Source organism: Python bivittatus, unplaced genomic scaffold (genome assembly GCF_059951505.1).
Source record: "Python bivittatus isolate LINGU-HERP-01145 unplaced genomic scaffold, Pbiv_v1 ctg000980_np1212, whole genome shotgun sequence".
Lineage (NCBI taxonomy): Eukaryota > Metazoa > Chordata > Lepidosauria > Squamata > Pythonidae > Python > Python bivittatus.
Window position 1 is genome coordinate 56,391,641 of NW_028277125.1, and position 16,692 is coordinate 56,408,332.

A 16,692-nucleotide genomic window follows, 5' to 3' on the forward strand; every position below is an offset into this window, starting at 1 on the left:
ATTTCAATTAAAATGAAATTGAGAATATGAAAAAGACACTTGCATTAATTTTTACTGAATTCTCAAGTTTTTGGTGTTTGAATTTATTTGCACTCTCTATCCAACAACCACTCAACTATTTAAAAAGGATATTTATTCACTGGGTAAAAGGCAGCTAGAAGAATAGATATATAACTTTCTACATCAGACTAGTTCCTCAAATATGTTAGAGGAAAGATTATGCAAATATGCAACATCAATTAAGAAGCCACAACAAAATACCAGGTTAGTTTTTTAAGTTTATTTATCATTGAAGTTAACACATAGCAGCAAGTCCTGTGTTGGCTTCAATTAAAAACAATCACTAACATTGCTACTTCAGCCCCAAATTGAAGTCAACCCACTCTTACTACAAAGCACTTGGTTTAAAGGTAAAGCACTTACCCTGAAGACAAGAAATTCAGAAGAAAAGGAGGAGTGAGTGGTTCCTCCAGATCATGTATATGAAATGACACTATATAAATGTTTCAAAAGGCAGAGATTACCAATACCAGAAAGAGCAGTGTCTATACACAGCAAGGAACAAAAATGCTCAGCAATAAGATTACTCAAATGCTTTCAATTTTAAAAGCCTGTTGTTTCGATACTACTGTGGCACTCATTGTGAAAGTAAAGACTGCAAAATGGCTTGATAAGACTGTGCATTCAAGTAGAATCTACCAAAAAAAAAAAAATCCCAGCATAGCTAAAAGACCCATGACATTTATTCTATATAAATCAAATTAAAACATACTGAATCCAATAATACCACCAGCAATAGCCTCTGCCATCAAAATACCAATTTTAGACTGTACAGCCTTACAAAGTCACTTGTTTATGGATCCAGAAACATTGTTTTAAACATATGCTTTGCAGGCCATATCCATTTTAAGGTGTAAGGTTAGTTAACATAAAAATCAGATTTGTTTTTGACTGAGATGTACATGCCACTCAAAGATACCTATAGAATTTGTGTTTTTTATTCTTACCACCAAGTGATCTGTGACATACAATTGAAATTTTAGATAACCAGTATTTAATTTCCAACTATTAGTTGTAAGTTCTGTGCATGATCAGTTTGCATACAAGTAAGAGTTTCATGCTTTCATATTCCTAGAAAACTTTGTTAAAGAATTCAAATTCAGACTCTTAAAGCACCAATATTATAATCTGTTATCAAATCAATGCAAAACACCAATTAAAACCATGTTTTGGTTTTGAACTTAGCGTCGTACAGTGGTCCAACCATCTTCATCAGTTTCATTTTTAGTGCGACGAAGGGATTCTCGGTCTTTTTCTGTTCTCCAAGGCCCCTTCTCTTTCTCACCATCTTTTTCTCGCTCTTTGGAAACAGAAGGACCAGGAGTAGGAGCAGCAGTAGGTGGCCTTCGAACTGTTTCACGTTCTTCACGTTCTTCCTTTCTGTCATCACCACGTCTCCATGAGCTCACTGAAAAATAAAAAGCAGTATTTCAGCTGTATTTCGTTCACTGGGCTATATAATGATCAAAATTCAAAACAAATAGTTTAATCTGATTAGAATTAACATCTTGGAGGAACTTATGGTGTAATGTTTCTATTACAGGAAGAAAGAGTAATGAAGCATGAACCACAGAACAAAATTAAGGAATACGAAGTAATCACTTTCAATTGTTAAGAGTAACTAATATACTCTACAATTTAAGACTATAAAATATTGTTTTACCAACAATGTTTCAGAATATACTGCAAATTCAAAATGTGGGTTATACATATTACAAAAACTGGAAATATTAATGTACTAACTGGAAGAAAATAATCATGGTGTGACAATTGAGATCATAAAGTTCAACCCATTATATATAGATTCTGTGCATGAATCCACATTTAAGTATTCCTGATGAACGTCTAAATTTGCCATTTTCAGCCTATTTCAATAACCCATCAAGATCATTTTGAATTTTTTGTCTTCTAACATGTTAATTATCCCACCCCATTTTGCATCATCTGAGTAGTTGTAAGTGTTCTTTCCATCTCTCCATCCAAAAATTAATAAAAATACTGAAGCAGGCCAGTTCTGAACATCATGTCATCCAACTGAATATTTCATTCCATTACAGTTTCATGAGGACCCACTTATGAGCACTCTATAATTTTGAATCAGCTATGTATCCACTTAAGTGTGATGGCATTCCTTCCAGACTTAAGTAACCTGTCAATCATAATGACAATGGATAATCTGTCAAATGCAATGTTGAAATCAAGGTATGTTTACTACAGCATTTAAATTCTGGAGTATACACACACACACACAGGGTTTTATATGTAGTACAGTACACAGATCTTCTGTGTACACATGGCTTTATTCTAGTCTACAATAAAGTAATTAAACTAGCTGATTGTGTCTGAAGGTTTGTGGTCAAGAAGCCAATTCCTGAATAAAGGTTGAGTATCTGGAGGACTGAGATTTCTAGCTGTGCCTGGGATAAGCCTGACCCAGACAATTCCTGAAACTACTGGCAAAACGTAGGTCTCCTCTTTGACTTACTCAATGAACTTATCCCCCTTGGCCTTATATTCTTCCTAACCATGGCTTACTCAGTAGAAAGGAATCAGCACTACCTCACAGGGTTGCTCTTGTGAGGAAAAATAGGAACAGGGAGTGTTATGCAGCCACCTTCAGCTCCTGAATGAAAGGCTACATCCTCAACAGTCAAACAGCAGCTCTTGGATCACCCCTAACCCTAACCCTTGCATTCAGCAGCTAGGCAAATGACCTTTTTAACCCCAACAACTGGGCACATAATTCCTCAGAATACAGAGATTCTCTGGTCTCTTCCCTTCTTCCTTATCTCCTTCTGTTGAACTGTACTAGCAAACTCCTGGGTTTTTTTCCTGGTCACTTATACAATATGGAATACTCAGTATTTGCAAAACAGCCAGCACTAGATTTTCTACTCCATAATGAAAGGGATTCCTGATGAAGTAATATCTTAATATATTTGTTTTACTTTTAAAAAGCATAAAGTGTAGTTTTAAACAGTGTCAATATCTCCAGTAATGATACCTGACAGATAAAATTGATTGGATTTGCACTATATAGACCTTATAGCAGGTCCTGTGGAGATGACTGGGGCACGGTCTGGCTTGGGAGGAGTTTCATCGTGTTGGGCCTGAGGAAGTAGACAGAGTTCTGTCAGCTGTTAGCTCAGACACCTCTGTATTAAATCCATGTCCCTCCTGATGGCCTCCCTGGAGGTGACATGTGGTTGCATCTTGGCAGTGATTAATTCCTCTTTGAGAGAGGGTGGTTCTACCATCTCTTAAGGAGGTGGCGGTTTGCCCCCTTCTTGAGAGGCTATCGCTGGATCTAATGGTACTGGACAATTTTCATCCAGTTTCCAACCTTCCCTTTCTGGAGAAGGTGCTTATGCAGCAGCTTCAAAGATCTAGAAGAAGTGGATCATCTGGACCCCTTTCAGGATTCAGGCCCAGGTATGGGACCAAGATGGCATTGATCGCACTTCTAGATAACCTCTGGGAAGAGTGGGATGGGGGTGGTGCATCCATCCTTGTTCTTCTTGACCTCTGAGCAGTTTTTGATACTGTTGATCATAGTATCCTTCAGGAATGGCTTTGGGTGTTGGGAGTGGATGGCACAGTGTTGTGCTGGTTCTCCTCCTTCCTCCAGGCCAGTTCCAGTTGGTGTTGATAGGGAAGGAGATGTTCAGCCCACAGCCCATTATGTGGAGTTCCACAGGTTTTGGTGATTTCTCCTCTCCTGTTTAACATCTACATAAAGTTACTGGTGAGGTCATCTGTCAGTTTGAGGTGAGGTATGATCTGTACACTCTGTTCACAGTCATTCATGCCATAGTCACCTCCTGTTTATTTTACTGCAGTTCTACATGGGGCTGCCCTTGAACAGTATTTGGAAGCTTCAGCTGGTGCAAAATGTGTTGGTATGGGCAGTTATGTGATACCTCTGCTCCATGAGCCACACTGGCTACCACTATGCTTCCTGGTATAATTCAAGGTGCTGGTAGTTACCTTTAAAGCCCTTCATGGCTTGGGGCCACCTTCAGGACCATCTCTCCCCATTGGTGTCTACCCATCCTGGGAGATCCAGGACAGGTATGCTCTGGGTCCCATCTATGAGAGAGTGCCATCTGGCAGAGCCCAGGAAGAAAGCCTTTTCTGCCATGACGCCTGCCCTCTGAAACATCATTCCCCCAGAGATTAGACTTGCCCTGACCCTGCTGGCCTTTTGCAAGGCATTGAAAACTTGGCTTTGTCATCAAGCCTGGTGCTCTGATAGTTATGGGTGAACCTATTTCTTGGTCTTGGCTAAGTTAGCTGAGTTTCTCAGCTGCTACGTTGTTTTATGTTACTTCTATTGTTTTTACACTTGCTGTTTTTTATTACATTTTTATTGCATTATTACATTTTAACTTGTTAGCCACCCGGAGTCATCCATGAGATGGGTGGCGATATAATTATTTTTTTGAAAATAAATAAATATATACCACCTGCATTTTTAATAATGGGAATGCCCTCCCTTACTATTTCTCTGATAGAATTTATATAAGAATAACAGAATTGGGGAGAATTAGTCTACCTTCATCCCGATCTGTTCTCGGTGGGGGTCCTCTTCTTTCTCTCTCTTCACCACGTCGATCTCGAAGATCACGACCACCTCGGTCATCTCTAGAGTCACGACCACCTCTGTCCCATTCATCACGACGTCCTGAATCCCTCCAGCTAGAGGGTTCCTCAGATGGTCCTCTTCTCCAGCCAGTGTCATCCCTTTAATTATAAAAAGTTATTTCAGTCCTAAAGAAAGGACCTTCAATTAATATTATCTGCAAGAGAATGACTTATATCATCAGTATTTTCATGTACATTGCAAATTATCACTGGGAAAAAAACAAGTTTTAAAAAAAGATAATGGGCATTTAAAATGCCTTTGAAAAAATAAAATATAGGTTGTCCTTGGTTAATAACCACTTGTTCAGCAATCCTTCAAAGTTACAATGGCACTGAACGAATGGTACTTAACAACTAATCCTTAAAGTTCCAGCCATCCCAGCACCCCAGCAATCATGTGATCGTGACCTGGGCACTTGGCAACCAGCTCTCACTTATGATGGTTGCAGCTTCCCACGGTCACATGATCAAAGTAGGTATGGTGGGAGAAGCCAGCAAAAGACTGACTGACTTTGAAATGGGCCAAATAAGGCCAGGGGACTGCAGGAGAAAATCCAAAAAGGCAGTAGGGCAGTCACGTAGGATATTGGTGACCGCTCTATTCTAAGCCCCCTTCCTTCTTGGTCACAATTCAAAGTAGAGTGCATGAAGCTTATTTCATGCTTCACAATGCACGTGCATATATACAAAAATATACGGATGCAACACAAAAAGGAAAACAGAACTACACGTACTTATATACATGCAGAGACAACACATACACACCACCCTGATTAGACTGTCACAGTACACACAAAGGCAAAACGTGCATACATCCTAATCAGTTCCTAGGGAGTAAGTGCAAACACATAGAGAGACATACCAAAGCAACATATTATTCTGTTACGTAGAACATATGGACACCTCCTACTGCTTATAAAGGGAGTGGAAAGAATTTAAGAAACCATGCTCTGCATGCTTTTCCTATATTGTTTAAAACTTACAGTATAACAAAATAATTTTTTTTAAAACGTGGCCATTTTTTATGGCCACCAAGCACACATTGCTCACATACTCTAATATATATTTCCTATATCCCAATATTTCTTGTCATAGAATACCAGACACAACACTAATCTATCAAAACTACCTCCTGGTTCATAAAGAAAAAAATAAATCAACGAACACTGTTAAAATGTAGTAAAGCCTAACCTAGGACGCCTAAAACCTTCCCGATCAAAGTCACGGTCTTTGTCAAATTCTCTTTCCTTTTCATTTTCATCATGGTCTTTATCTCTATCCCATTCACGATCTTCTGAAGGTCTGGAATCCCGTGGAGGTCCCCAGCTGTCTTCTCGAGCCTTTTCTCGTTCTCGCCATCCACCTAACAGCAGCAAAACATCAACTTTTTAAGGCTAATTTCAACAACACAGGAACATGGAATTTCCATTTGTGCAAGGTGTCTCTAGCTGAGTTCCCCATTTTCCCATCATCCCTGCAATGTCTTTTGCCACATCCCACAATCTTCCAAAAGAACTTGATTGACAGGATTAATTTTTGGGAGCTCACAAATCTGTAATAAGGAAAAACTAGAAAAAATTTATTCCAGAAGTATGTTCTAAGCCATTTTTTCCTACTCAGTGGTAAAGCAATGAATATAAGAAAGCAATGGAAGAGAGCTGAATTTAGGTAGTTATCTACAAGTTTAACAAGTAAGAAACCTTTCAAACAGATTAAAAACAAAAACCACATTTGTTTTCCACTTAACTACACTGGATAAAGTCTGTCTATAATAAGTAGCTGCCAGACACTGCCATCTGGTCTTAACCATAAAGATTTGAGAAAATCTCATTCCCAAGTTGCCCAGAACATTATGTTGACAGATGCAAATAGGACCTTTTCATAAAAAGCAGCAATTATTAAAGTGTTAATCGCAAAATCAATTTTAAAAATTTAAATACTCAAATGTTCAGATATGTCAGTATTCTTATACAGGTTTTATAAGATCCAGGATGGGTTCACCAAAGTTTTTTATGATTTTAAATATCTACAACAGAGACTCCTGAGTCAAACTCAAATCCTGCTGATTAATAGGCAAGTTCACTTACTTTTCTTTTTCATTTTCTTCACAACAATACAGAAGTGATTTGCCACTGGTATCTTGAAAAACTTTTTTTTTTTTCAATTTCTCAATGTAGCGCACAGATCTGGAATTTCTTACTGGTTTTTTCTCCTCATATCAATCTGGTTCAACCCCACTTAGCTTTTTAAAAGTCAGCCAAGATAAGGTAGGTGCTGCCACCTAATAGGGCAGATATCTATAGCAATATTTTATAATGGTCAGCACTGACTATCTGCCATTATATTTGTGCTCAATAATCAGATTACATATTAGAACTTCGACTGCCTCCATTTAATCATTCATTCACTCATTTACTAGTCAAAAAATAAAACTGCACAAAGGCAAAGGTTTTTAGCCTTTCATATCTTAAGTCCCACCAATCTATCAAAGAACTTTATTTTCACTATAATAGATGCAAAAAGCCTACTTTTTCCAAGAAAGATATTTATATAATTTACAATAATAAATGGTAATATGATTGTGGTAAGTTTTTACAATTTCATTAAAATTCAGTGACTTACCCTGTGCCCCACCTAGACTATTTCTTAGTCCCTCCTGTGAGAGGAATACCACCAGCTGAGAACTAGTGTATTATGGTAAATCTACTGGTTAGTAAAGGAATCAAGTTATTACAGTTAGGTGCCAAAATGTAAGGAGTGTAAAAAAAAAAAAAAAAGATGGACACACCTTACTCCACTTTTCAATATTTAGTATCTGTATCTCTCATTTTTATATTGCTAATACATTTCTGGAAATGGATGATTAATCCATATCTGACAGAAAAACTTTTAGAACAAAATGTTTATATTCTTCAGGCATTTATAATAAAAAGTTAACAATTTGCATGAATTCATTTACCTGGTTTACCAAACGGTCTCCAAGGTCCAGGCCTGGAATCATCTCCACGTCTAGGACCTCTGTCATCATCCAACCGTCTGGGTCCTCGATCATCATCTGTGTTACGCCAAGGTCCCCTATCCTCATCACGCCTTGAAATTCTATCATCATCCAGCCCGCGCCTGGGCCCCCGGTCATCATCCAGCCCGCGCCTGGGCCCTCGATCATCATCCAGCCCACGCCTGGGCCCTCGGTCGTCATCCAGCCCGCGCCTGGGCCCTCGATCATCATCTAGCCCACGCCTTGGCCCTCGGTCATCATCTGTGTTGCGCCAACTAGGTCGGTCATCATCCAACCCACGCCTGGGCCCTCGGTCATCATCCAGCCCGCGCCTGGGCCCTCTGTCATCATCCAGCCCACGCCTGGGCCCTCTGTCTTCATCCAGCCCACGCCTGGGCCCTCTGTCTTCATCCATGTTACGCCAACTTGGTCTGTCATCGTCCAAGCCACGCCTAGGTCCCCTGTCGTCGTCCAAGCCACGCCTGGGGCCCCTGTCGTCGTCCAAGCCACGCCTGGGGCCCCTGTCGTCGTCCAAGCCACGCCTGGGGCCCCTGTCGTCGTCCAAGCCACGCCTGGGGCCCCTGTCGTCGTCCAAGCCACGCCTGGGGCCCCTGTCGTCGTCCAAGCCACGCCTGGGGCCCCTGTCGTCGTCCAAGCCACGCCTGGGGCCCCTGTCGTCGTCCAAGCCACGCCTGGGGCCCCTGTCGTCGTCCAAGCCACGCCTGGGGCCCCTGTCGTCGTCCAAGCCACGCCTGGGGCCCCTGTCATCTCCAGTTGAACGCCAACTTGTTCTGTCATCATCTAGGACTTTCTTAGGACCCTTGTCTTCCTCATCAAGTTTCAATACGTTATCTTCTGGTGCTTCATTGGGAGTCTCTCCTGCCTCTTGTGGTGTAGTATGTTTAACCACATCGTCTTTTTGTAAAGTTTTTTCATCATCACGTACTTCCCCACGACGCCACTCTCTAATCAAACAAAACCAGAAATTTTGTTTTCAGATGTCCAAAACCCAATAACTACAAATTACACATGATTTCTCATCTCAAAGATACTCCTGTGAGCAACTAGCTCTTAACACATGCGTTCATATATTAGGAAGCCACAAATTCCTGTGGATGGGTATAAATAGCAAAATGCATCTTAAAAAATCATACTAGTCTTCTGAGACAATAAAAGTTATGGCTCACATGTTTTGCTGGTTTGTCAACAGAAACAATGCAAGTTATTTGTTCAATTTCATTATTGTGAAATGGGGTATTAACAAACCTACCCTCTGCAGTTTACAGGAACTTCTAAAACTAGGTACCATGAGACACTTACTATAGGCAAGCAACCACAAACAGACATCAATATCTATATGCAGGTTAAACAAAATTTCTTAGATAAAAGTGCCTTCTGTATAAAAAAAAAGTATATTACATGTAGTGTGAACTTAACAAAATAGCAAATATGACAATGAGCCACTCAATTTTAATTCCAACCGTGTGTATAAACTAGTTGATAGAAGAAAAAGGAATCACCCAGTGCATTCTAAATCAAGTATTCTAGAATATTCAAAGATGGGAACAGAAATTCTGTTATGCACATTGATTTGTTATGTATTTACCAGATGTGCACGGAACTACAGACTTGTAACTATATTTGTCTCAGATTCCAAGTAATCAGGTAATTTTGCCTTGGGTTTTATTCTACTCTGAAAATGCGTAACAGTTAGAAGCAAACATTCTACTATTTAAATTCCTGCCTAGCTCCCACTAAAGCCTGCTTTCGCTCTAAAAGACAGCAATAGATGAATACTAAAATGAGCTATAAAAAGGGAAATCATTCATATTAGGAGAATAACATACAGATACTAAAGTAAGACATACAACACTGCCAAAGCTGTAGTAGATTAGTGTTTCTCAAACAAAATTGCTGAGTTTGAGAAACACTGCTGTAGATGAAGGAAGAAAGTGGTCTATTTTTTCAATGAAATGAAGAGAAAGATAATGTGGAATGATTAGGGAAAAAGAAGAAAAAATATATGGCACTCAAAACAGAGGGATATGAAGTTAAATGCAGGACAATTGCTCTGGGGGCAGAGCAATATTCTTATAAGTACTACAATCTTCTGCTAATTGAATAGTTTTGTTTAATAATTTAAAAAATTGTAGGCTGCATACTTCAGTTTATCTTGTTCTTTTGTGCCCTCCTACTCTCTGGTTATTATTTCCTGCTGAGCAAACTAAACATTTCTCACAGATTACTTTCTTAGAATTTTAAGGATTTAGCTAGATGTGTCATTTAAGGAGATATGAAGTTTACAGAAAATGTGCATACCAGTTAATTTCAAGAACTGAACATCCAGTATTGCAAGTGTCATAAATCAGTGAGCTTGGCCTACTGATATACTTTATTCTGAATGTAGGATGAGGAGGATCCAAGACTAAATTTGCAACTCCAAAGGCAAAGAAGTACAAAAAGACAAAGCATGCAAATATGTGTGGTGATGGTGAGCACATAACCAACCAAATTAACTCATTTTATCCACAGACCTCATGGAAAGCGCTGCCCACCCACCCTCCTACCTGGCAGCAACATGTCTTTATTTTGGCTGCCTTGAACAGAAAAGAGGAAGGATATGTGATCAAAACTGGAACAAGCTTGTTTTGGGAATTCTTATCTGAAATGTATAAAATGACAAGGCTGCTCTGAGTACCCAATGCTGTTCTCAAGGAGCAAGACACAGGATGGTGAAAACTAGGGATGCCAGAGCACTTTTCTACTTTAAAACAAAGAAGGATAGCAGCTGGTGAACAGGTGAGGCATTCTTAGGTGGCTAGCATATACCAAAACAATGTCAAATGAATAGTCTGCCAGCACCTTATAGAAATCAGAGCAGTAAGAAAAACAAAGATAACCAACAGAGGCTGGAATGCAACTTCATTTGGAGAGGTTTTCTCAAATTGTTTTGTTACACAAAGGAAGGAAATAGGAATAACTGGCAAACAATCCTCGCAACTGTGCTACCCCAGAGGCAAAAGAAATTTTAATCAGGATAAATACAAACAAAAAGGAAAAAAAAATTACACAGCACTCATACACTGCCTACCCTGGGCAGGAACAAAAAAAAAAAAAAAAAAAAGGACCATGTCCAGCATCTTCAGTATGGGTCCCAATTCTTTTCCTTCTGGGTTCCAGGAAGGCCTTTCAGACTTATATTGACCCTACTGTCTACAGGCAATCTATCTCCAACCCCATTTCCTCTGGGGTCCTACTTACCTTCCCCACACAATTCTCTCTGAAATCGACTACAACAGAAAAATTGATGTGGGGGAGGAGATTTTAACTGGAAAGTCAACTGAAACCAACCCCATGTTGGAGAAAGTGAGTGCCATAAATCTCAACTCACTGATGCAAAATTCATGTTCAGTCCCATCTGGCTCGCCAAAATCCAAAACCCAATAAAGGCAATCAGAGAGAATCATAGCTGCAGCAAAATATTTTACTTAACTCATTACGGGTCAGAACAGGTTCCTACAATCACCCAGAGAGTTAAGACAAAGAGATTAAAAATGGCTTTCCTATTTATAGGCTATGGAATACCATATTTGTCCATCAATAAGACGCCCCCATGTACAAAACGACCCCCACTTTTCCAACCCAAAATTAAGAAATCAATATTTTAAAGATAGTGCAGAACACATTTTTATTTAGTAATTAGGTAACATTTACCTGATACACTTGGTGGGAGGAGGTCCAAACCGTCTCTCTGCAGCTCTATTTCCATGCTCTTTTGCATAACTGATTACATTCAATCACGAGTGAAATTGCCGATAGCTTGTCTCTGCAAACAGACTTCCTCCAATTGGTTTGTTCAGCATGAGCTGACATCAGTTACATAAGGCCCGTGATTGGAGGAAGTCTGTTTGCAGAGACAAGCTATTTCACTTGTGATTGGAGGCTAGCAATAGGAGGAAGCTTGTTTGCAGGCACGGTTCTCTCCTCGGCTTACTTCCTTGAATAAGACACCCTTCAATTTTTAGCGTAAGGATTTTAGAAAAAAGTATTGTCTTATAGTCGGAAAAATATGGTATATGCAGAAACCTAATACACAATATTTAGGGGATGGCTTTCATTAGGATAGGATAGGATAGGATAGGATAGGATAGGATAGGATAGGATAGGATAGGATAGGATAGGATAGGATAGGATAGGATAGGATAGGATAGGATACTTTATTGTCATTTCACCATACAGTACACACCAAGTGCATAATAAAATGAAATTCCGTCACAACCGACTCCCAATTTAACCTGACTAAATACAATTTAAAATACCATGGTAACTATACAATGTATATTTTACCATCTGGCAGCAGAATACATTTTGCATTCTATAAAAACAAAAAAACATTTAATGAGCATTCAAAAGTCTAATAGCCTGGGAAACAAAACTGTTACTCAATCTGGCTGTCCTACATCGAATACAGCGGAACATTACATTAAAGTGGGGAAACCATGTATTCCAGGTAGAGCAAAACTTAATATTCTTACTCATGCATAAATCACTCAAGGTCTATTCTAACAAATTGCACTCGTAAGTGCAATCGTCTATGTTCATTTATCTATTACTGACCTGAGGAAAAAAAATGGAAGTAGCTGTTCTGCTTATTTGTACAGACAGCTGTTTTCTTCAGACAAGAGAACTAGCTAAAACAGGCACATAAACTTTGGACTAGTAAAAGCAAGAATATTAAAGTTTTTATGAGGAAAAATATTTTCCCTCTACAATGGGAATTCAATTACCTATTCCTGAAAGAGCAGGGATTTCTTTTAATGAAACACTGAAATGAATGAATACATAAACGCATAAATAGAACATGAAAGAGAAAGGGGAAAATTAGGATTATAAAATGACAAGAAAGTAACTATTTTTTTAGGATCTTGAGAATTAAACACATTAAACTACATAAACAAAATATAAGGAACAGAGAGAAACTATAGAGGAAGGGGTGCAAATATAGCAATACATTTAGCAAAAATGATTCCAACCTACAACTAGGATAGAACAAGCCTATGTCAGATACGCCAATTTGTTTGAAATACTTATACAAAACTCAGTTTGGTTACTGAATATATTAATAGTTCCATGGTCTTATTTAGGTCACCAATTAACTATATAGAAAGTGAATCTTCACTAAGATGATCAGATTTCCAAGAATCTTTTGGAATCTTTAATGAATCATTGTAACATGGCATTAACTGCTATTGAAATTATTCCATATCCAGGCAATTGTCTTTGGATGACAATGTTCATTCTTGCACAGGACATCAGAATCAGAAAGGAAACGTTAACCTATTATAGATTGTTTAAACATTACTCTACGAGCTACCTTTCTGGTGGACGTCTCCATTCTGATTCCTGATCAGTACCTCTTCTCCAGGTATTTTCAGTTTCTCTATCACCCCAACGAGATTCCTATATTTAAACATAATGAAAAGCAACCTTAGGGTACAACCCAAAAAGATCAGGAATACTTCATATTTTAATTTCAATTATTACAAACAATTTTTAAAAAAACACAACCTATAAATTATTTTATCAGCACAATCTGCTTTTAACTAGTTTGCAAGTTTAAAGGACATGCTATGGCTGGAGTGGACAATCAATTTTCTATCAAGGCCTTCATCCCCCAGCCTTATCTGAAGAAGCCCACATAAAGAAGCAAAGAGTGGGTGCATCTAGAGTCAAAAGTGGAGGGAGGCATTTTCTATTATCTCCTCTTTTCAGCAATCTTTTTTCTCTTTCCTAAGCAGCAGTGTCCCCAGAGGGATCCATAACCTATTCCAGAGAGCTGAACTGATATATTATAGCAGCTGAGTACTGCAAATTGTTCTATGGTGTTACAGGTATCTTGAAAGAGCATGGGATAAATATATAATATTCAACATGGATAACCGCAAAGTGTTTCATATCTGGAAACTAGGTCTAAAAATTTAGTAACTTAATATGGGATCTTAATTATTAGTTATGACTTAACAATGAGGGGACACAGAGAACAGCAGTTCCGCATGGTAGCACATGCTTATCCCTCAGTAATGCGTACAATATTTGAAATTCATTTCTGAAAAGATATAAAATGTGCGTATAAGAGAACCCATCACTTCTGTAACAGGGCATTTCAAATGCAAAAGAAGTTCAGATTAGAAAATGCAGGAAGAACAAGGAAGAAATGATGGGATTCATTATGAATAAATGAATTTTTAGGTTCAAAATCTTTATCTTGGTTTCAGGATACAGAAGCTATTTTGTGAATGGGTTCCATGTGATGCTCAGTATATTTTCTCAAAAATCTAAATCAGCCCACTTACTCAGAACTTGCTTTAAAAAGATTGGTGCACCTTTTCCAACATTTCAATGCAATACTTTTTATTTAGCTTGTACCCATCTGACTCTCCAAACTATTATTTCCAATGTTTAAAATAATGTTACAAATCTACCAATTCTTACACCTGAAATATTTTATTACAATGTCAATTACATGCTGAAAAAAGTGACTTACAACTGGTCATCACACTTAGAACCATCACAGTGTCCTGCACTCATAAGATCGCCATTTGCGACCTTCCCAGCTGGCTTCCGACAAGCAAAGTCAATGTATCAATGTATAACATCTTTGTTTACATCAAGAACAGAAGACGCTAATGCAATATATATTATTTTTAATAATCTTTGCTTAAATTTAAATTGTAGCAATACATTTTTAAAATAAACTAATATTAAAATGGCACATAGAAACTGTATCTTAAGATGATTTCTAGCAGAATATTTGAACTGGCAATATTCCTTCATTATAAGATTTGTACGGTTGATGTCATGCTTTCCAGAAAAATCCACTTCATTAGAAATATTTACCTTCCTTGAAAGTGAATCTTCAAGATTCCGCCTCTCCTCTTCACGACGACGCTCCCGCTCTTCAATTTCCAATTCCCTTTGGCGTTTCTTTCTTTCTACCTCTTCTAATTTTTTAACACGTTCCTGATATTCACGCATTTCTTGTTCACGTTTTTCACGTTCAATACGTTCTTTTTCTTCTTGTTCTGTCCAAACAAATCAGAAAGATAATAAAACACCTTCCCATCTTGGCTTAAAAATGGGTATTTCATCTTCAAATGTATTGATTTGACCAGCATTTCACACTTACACAATTTGAGACTTAGCTTTAATAAATTCAATTTTATAAGTAACAGTTAAGGATGTGTGGATCAATCTAAATGTAGTTCATTTTAAATCATTTTTTATTTGTAGTTTTAAAAAAAAGGAAAAATGGAAGAAAATCTTTGTTGTCATATGCCACTTCCCCTAATATATTTTAATGGAACTTTTCTTGTTATAACAATTTTATATACATATTTCCCAAATATAAATAATTCTGTAGGAACATTTGAGCAAAATATGGTGCGCACTAGTATACATTTATGGTAATATATATGTGTTGTAATTCAGTAAATGTTACAGGTGGTCCTCACTTAATGACCCTAATTGGGACTGGCAACTCCTTCGCTAAATGAAGCAGTTGTTAAGGAGAACTTCACATGACTGCACCAACTTACAACAGCAGTTCCAGGAGTCCTGGTTGCAGTCATTAAGCGAATCACTCATGGTCATTAAGTGACACTTCATGTGACTGCAAATTGTGACCTCCTGCTGACTTCTCCATTGACTTTGCTTGTTGAAAACTGGCTGGGAAGGTCAGAAATGTACAATGGTTGCCAAATGCCTAAATTGCAATCACGTGACCATGGGGACACTGCAACAGTTGTTAAGTGTGAGGACTGGTTATAAGTCACTTTTTTCAGCACGATCATAACTTTGAACAGTCACTAAATGAATGTTTATTAAGTGAGGACTACCTGTATTTTGATTTGCAAGAGACGCAGAACAAATGTCTTTATTTCTAGTAGCAGCCATGACACACAACTATCCAGACATGCAAAATTACTATTAAGAAATAAGGCTATATAAATAAAAGATCAAGGCAGGGTGTTATTTTAGGAAGACCCTTTCAGCATTTACCTTTAAGCATCTTTTCCTCTTGCAATCTTTGTTCCTCCTCCTCTTTCTCACGGTAGTAAGTAATGCGTCTTTCCTCTTTGCGCTGTCTCTTACGTTCTTCTAACCGATTACATCTTTCCTCTGCTAATCTTTCTTGGAATTGCTTAAGTTTTTCCTGAAATAACAATACTTAACCTTGAACTACAGAAATGATAGAAGCAACATAGAGAAGGTCAAATATGGACGTATGCCAAATTACTTTTTAGCTTGGCAGATGGTGATAAAAACACACTAGGGCTCTATCCACTTGGAGAGCTAGTTACACAAAGCCATGTAGAAAGACAAATGCTGTTTATATTCTTGCCACAATATGAAGATATGGAGTAACAGATAGCAAAATGTAGCCAGACACACTGTGAACAACTGTCTATACAAAGCAAACATATGCTGATTTTATAAATAGTATGCCTCTTATTGTTACATGGCAGTGTATAAGATAGATTTTAAGTTAAGAGAGGCAGTACATAAGTGATATTAAGTTAAAAGGAACCTTTTACCAGGGCTAAATTGAAATTTTACAGACTAATAATTAACTCATAGGTGGTACAACCCAAGAGTTGAGTGTAGCTACCCAAGCCACCTCCCTACCCCGAGGAGCAGAGTCACAACTACAGGGTGGGAAAGTGGACTGAGGAACCATTCTATTAACCTTTCAAGGTAGACAAGGTCAAGAAAAGAATTCTTGGAATGTAGAGTATTGTTACAGAATTTTGAAAGTCTGTCAAAACCATACAATTTAACTCATACCTAACCTAATCAAGGCAGAGTTGTTTTGACTTTCTTTTTCACATTTTCTACTATTCTATTTTCCTGGGACTGAGATATCTTTTTTGTAACAACTCCACATTCTCCTGAATTCCATCCGACATACAGATAAACACTCAAATAAAAAA

At 38.1% G+C, this 16,692-nt stretch overlaps 1 protein-coding gene across 1 annotated transcript in view; it reads right to left on the reverse strand.

Annotated features, from left to right (window-relative positions):
• Positions 1–260: 260 nt before the first annotated feature.
• EIF3A (eukaryotic translation initiation factor 3 subunit A) overlaps positions 261–16,692 on the reverse strand; it is a 38,330-nt gene continuing 21,898 nt past the window's right edge. Inside the window, exons 16-22 of the mRNA XM_007429136.4 lie at positions 15,761–15,914; positions 14,600–14,784; positions 13,077–13,162; positions 7,664–8,667; positions 5,896–6,067; positions 4,616–4,803; positions 261–1,468 (exon numbers count right to left, since the gene is read on the reverse strand). Of these exons, the coding sequence (XP_007429198.2) occupies positions 1,242–1,468; positions 4,616–4,803; positions 5,896–6,067; positions 7,664–8,667; positions 13,077–13,162; positions 14,600–14,784; positions 15,761–15,914 (2,016 nt within the window). The 3' untranslated portion in view covers positions 261–1,241. The remainder of the gene's footprint in view (positions 1,469–4,615; positions 4,804–5,895; positions 6,068–7,663; positions 8,668–13,076; positions 13,163–14,599; positions 14,785–15,760; positions 15,915–16,692) is intronic.